Source organism: Penaeus japonicus, unplaced genomic scaffold (assembly GCF_977035675.1).
Source record: "Penaeus japonicus unplaced genomic scaffold, GWHDUDI00000001_assembly GWHDUDI00000012, whole genome shotgun sequence".
Lineage (NCBI taxonomy): Eukaryota > Metazoa > Arthropoda > Malacostraca > Decapoda > Penaeidae > Penaeus > Penaeus japonicus.
In genome coordinates, this window is record NW_028234414.1 from 9,105,294 (window position 1) to 9,110,293 (window position 5,000).

General features: G+C 41.2%; 1 protein-coding gene across 17 annotated transcripts in view; it reads left to right on the forward strand.

Moving 5' to 3' along the window:
• The first annotated feature begins 442 nt into the window (after nucleotides 1-442).
• Ih (hyperpolarization activated cyclic nucleotide gated potassium channel Ih) overlaps nucleotides 443-5,000 on the forward strand; it is a 706,336-nt gene continuing 701,778 nt past the window's right edge. For all 17 annotated transcript variants that reach the window (XM_086542420.1, XM_086542419.1, XM_086542415.1 and 14 more), the window contains exon 1: nucleotides 443-1,015. In XM_086542420.1, coding sequence (XP_086398546.1) covers nucleotides 870-1,015 — 146 coding nt within the window. In that variant the 5' untranslated portion in view covers nucleotides 443-869. The remainder of the gene's footprint in view (nucleotides 1,016-5,000) is intronic.

The following is a 5,000-nucleotide window of genomic DNA, read 5'->3' on the forward strand; positions in this document are numbered from 1 at the left end:
TATCATTATTATTATTACTATTATCATCATCATCATTATTATTATTATTATTATTATTATAATTGTTATTGTTATCATCATTACTATCTTCGTTATTGTTATCACCATTATCATCATTACCATTATGATTATCATTACCCTTAATATCAAGATTAATATCAAAACTAATCCTCATGCGCTACAAAACAGGCGTCAGTGCAATATAGAGAAAGGTAGTGCTGTTTATGAGACACACAATAAAAGCGATATCAGTCTGGAAGATTGAATCTTTCTCTTCGTAAACAATCTTGAAATATATTTTTGTTCATCCTTTTCTAAAGTGAATTAGGCTCATAATACGTTGACTGCCACCTAACGCGTTTTCCTTTTGCTTTTCAGACTGAACCGGACGACACTTCAGGGCTGACACACCAGAAAACTCCGAGACATGAAAGTTATTAAGTCTCGAGAAACCATTCTTCGGAATACCTTTATGCGTTGATTGAAGTGGATTGAAAATCGTATATATGTATATATCAGCTGCAGATTTGTCTGTTCACGTAGATATATATATTTTTTCAGAATGAAGGATAATTAAGTATCAGTTACTCTCGAACGTGAAGGACTCGATATGAGATGTCATTATCGATGTGATTGACTGACAGTTTAAAGAGTGATGCATAGTGAAGGAGAAATGAAAGTCATAAAATAGGATAAAAGTAAACACAATTCCGCGGCACGTTATGAATCTGACAGTTCGCCACAGCCGCCGAAGAAACAAAAGACAGACGCTTTATCCTGAGCAATAGTTAAGGTCTCCTCTTCCACGACATCCTACGGGAGGAAGAGTCGTTCGGTAAAGCTCGTGCTAGGGGCGTGCGAACGCCGCCATGAGCTTCCGGAGTGTTAAATCAGGCGTGGGCGGGGGCGGGTCTGGGCGGCGGAGGGCGGCCAGCAGCCTCCTAGACCAGCTCGACCCCGTGTCCCACCACCGCGCCAACTCCAGGTACAACTCCATCCATCGCGCGTCCTTCAGGTATGTAAGATTGGGCACTTGGGTGCGTTTGTACTTGTTTGTGCGTGTATTTGTGTGTATATCTGTACATCTGTGTATTTCTGGGTTTAGATGTTTCTGTTTGTGTGTATGTGTGAAAGTATAAGTTATTAAGTCTATACATGTTTCTGTCTGCGTAAGTGCTTGGATCTGAACTCAGGCATAATCATTAACGGATACCTACGATGTATGTTTTATATCTGACATGGCCAATAATTGTCTCAAATGTATTCTGCCATTCGAAGATTAATATGATACTCTATTACAGATATCCTTATCAATATTTATTCCGAATGAAGCTAACAAATGGTAGACAAATAATAACTGCATCTAAAGACTTGTAATTGTAACAGCACTGTCTTTCCCTAGTTTGCCAAGGAACCTCCTGCGAAGAAGGTAAGAATGAAACTTGTTAAATCACTAATATGGCGCTAAGTGTAAGTCTGATAATGAAGATCGTAATAATAATGCTAATGACAAATTTTGTCATAATGATTGTATGAATCATGCGAGAAAAAACGGCATGACTATTACAAATGAGTTCATCGGTGAAATGAATAGTGCTTATATTTATTACTGATAGAGAAATAGATTTATAATGATTATAAAGCCTGACCTGACTGATAGATAAAGTTATTCAATATAAAGGAACAAATGCAGTGCATTTTTGTTGCACTTACATTATCTTATCAGGTGCTTTTTTTCTTGTAAACTCTCTCAGTTGATATATGGAGGACTTTGGACGTTTTCTCGGCTTGATATAATTATACATTCGCTGACTTTTAACGATTTTTTTTTTTTTCTTATAGATTTTCAACCTTTCCCAACGTTTGGTTTCTGAGAAGCGTTGTGCGTTCAGGATGACCATTTGTTTAGAAGAAATTTATGTTTATTTACAAAGTCTATTTTTTCTTCTGTATAAAACTTGAAGTTGATATCATTGTTGCTATTTCTAATTATTGGTCTTTACTGAGTTATCCCTTTACCATTATACGCGCGCGCGCGCGCTCACACACACACACACACACACACACGCACACACAGACACACACACACACTAACATACTGACTCTCTCTCTCTCTCTCTCTCTCTCTCTCTCTCTCTCTCTCTCTCTCTCTCTCTATATATATATATATATATATATATATATATATATATATATATATATATTTCTCTCTTTCTCCCCCGCCATTCTTCCTCTCCCTCTTAATCCCTCTTTCTACCCATCAATTATTCATCGACACCGTATTGAAATCAGGAACAAGTTGTAGTCCGGGAAAGCTTTTAACACGGCGAACAACCGTCGCGTGAAGCCAGTTTTAAATAACTCTGCCGAGCCACAAGACGAGGCAACTTTCAGCCGGAAGTGAGATCGCGTGCCTTGCGTGGGGCTGATCTCATTAGGCTGGCCTGAGCCTAATATTGGTAATGCTTAGCTTCTCAAACAAATGGCAGTGAAGAAGTGAAAAATGAACGCAGAGGAACTGTGTTCTGGGAGGTCGAATGTACAACGGGGATTTTTGCTGTATGAATTTGGTTTTGTGTATTCTGTTTCGTTTCATTTATTTACGCGTTTGTTCTATCTTTTATTTGTGTGCCTTTTTATGCATTTGTTTAGCTATATGTATTCATCATCAATGTATTTCTGGATCCTTTAAGTCACAGATATAACACCAGGAAGTATGACAAGCTACTATTCATTCTACAGGGTAGGAAGTTACAGATGTTTATCATCACACAGAATTCTGCCTTGATAAACTACTGGTTTACACGAATGTGTTGTATCTAACGAAATGGTTTAATGTCATCATCGTCAAAGCATAAACATGTATAGCCTTTTAAGTATACAATCAACTAATTTCTGTTTCATTTATCATTCACCCTGAGAGAAAGGTCTGGTGTTACTACCACACATAATGATGGCTAGTAATGTGTTCATGGCCTGTTCATGGTGTTATTGGCCCATTGTTCCTGGATTACGCATGTCATTAAACCTTCATGCTGTTGTTCATTTTATGTTGTTATATGTTCTGAGAAGCCCGACAACATTGCGTCTAGTGTCCTATGTCGCGTGTTTATAGGTCGTGAAGGCGTTCCCTTTAGGACCAGACTGAAATCACTCTGTGTCATGTGCCCTCGCAACTACACTCAACTATTTATGTTTTGGGAGAAATTAATGAAGCAAAGATTTGGTCTTGTGAGTGAGGTGCACGTGGTGTAAGCAGGTAATTATGCTGAACAAGGTTCAAGTAAATATTTGGAACCGAGCGTGAGGTGAGAGCAAGCACACACGAGGAAAGATTCGAGATGCAGTAAATATTCGCTTTTAGAAAGTTATGAAAAGTTCGACCAAGAGTTGATCCTTGACATATGCTAATAATACAGTTCGTTCTTCTAATCAACGAATGTTAATGAATCATTCCAAGTGTCATTTTAATACCCTGTCAAGCTGCCTCCTACTAGATGGAACGCTGGCGGGAATATGACAGCGGGCATCAAAATGAATCCCTGCCACTCCCAGATGAAACTCTCCCCCCTGGCTCAAACCTAAGTAGGAAAGACTGGGTGACTCTTAACAGAGCAAGGGCAAAGTTAGGGAAAACCAAGGACAATCTCCACCAATGGGGACTTGACACCAGCCCCGACTGTCCATGTGGAGAAACCCAAACAATGAAACACATCCTCCAGGAATGCCGGTTGCGTCCTCACTGCTCCGACCTAGATCTTAAGGAAGCAAACAATGCCGCCATACAATGGGTAACATTTCGGTGCGATAAGATATGATGAATACCCTGTCGTCATTGATATACTGTATGATTTAAACATCATGAATATTATATTAACGTTTTTTTGAGCTTTTGTGCAGAGACATACCTAGAAATCCATCATCACACGTTAGCATAAATTTCATATCTGTAATCTAGCCGACTGATTTGCCTACATACATCAATTGCAAATGGTATCCTACAGTCCCTGTTTTCCTCCACGTAATTATGTCTCATAAATCTAATATCACTGATTAACATATACCCATAGCTGACATATGATTGATTCGATTAGCATTCAGTTTTCGTCTCCGGATGCAAGGCCAGGCGACTTCCCTACGCCGCACGCCTTCCAGGACACATGGCACTATAGATCCATCGTCTCCCGAAGGCGACGTAGGCCACAGTACATTGATCACTCCCTTCCTGTCATCAAGGAACGGCCTTGTGCCTTCTCACCTTCCCCGACCTCCCCCCCCCCGACTCTCCCACCTTCAACCTTTGTGATGGTGACGCATGAAGCGGGATATTGTGCCCAGGGCCGGAGAGGGGAGGGGGTGTAGGCTGATGAGTTGGGGTGTGGGGGGCTGAGGTGGCCCTGCGTTAGGGTTACTCGAGGCGTGAGCCGTGGCGGCCCCGCAGCCTCACACCTCAGTCGTCTTATTGCCGGAAATACGAATACGTTGCCTCCGGAGGGGAGTAATGAAATACTTCCTCGAAGAAGCCGCCGGGGAGATATCAAAGGAGCCTCGAGAGACCGGATGGAGTGGGAGTAGGAGGAGTGGGGTGGAGGGGCTTGGGGGGAAAGGGAGTGGGGTGAGGCTCAAAAGGGAGTGAGCGAAGGAGGTCGAATGGAAGGGAACGGAGAGAAATGTAGATTGATAATGCTCTGGCCAAAGGAAATAGGCCTGCTTGATCTTGGCGGAGGAGCACTACTTGGGAAACATCAAAAGCCTTATCAAATGGCGAGAGAAATTGCAGTTATAGTCAGTGGGAAGAAAAGGGTAAGCCATATTTGGCGTCAACTTGATTTAGTACGAATCATAAGGACAAAACTGATACATAAAACCAGGGCCACTAAACGCTATAGTCGAAAGAAGAGAAAAAAAATAAAGACAATGACACAAATAAAGATGCCCTAAAAAGAGATAAAACCCGCGATAACAGGGTTAACATTCACTCCACCAGCTCTGTCATGTTA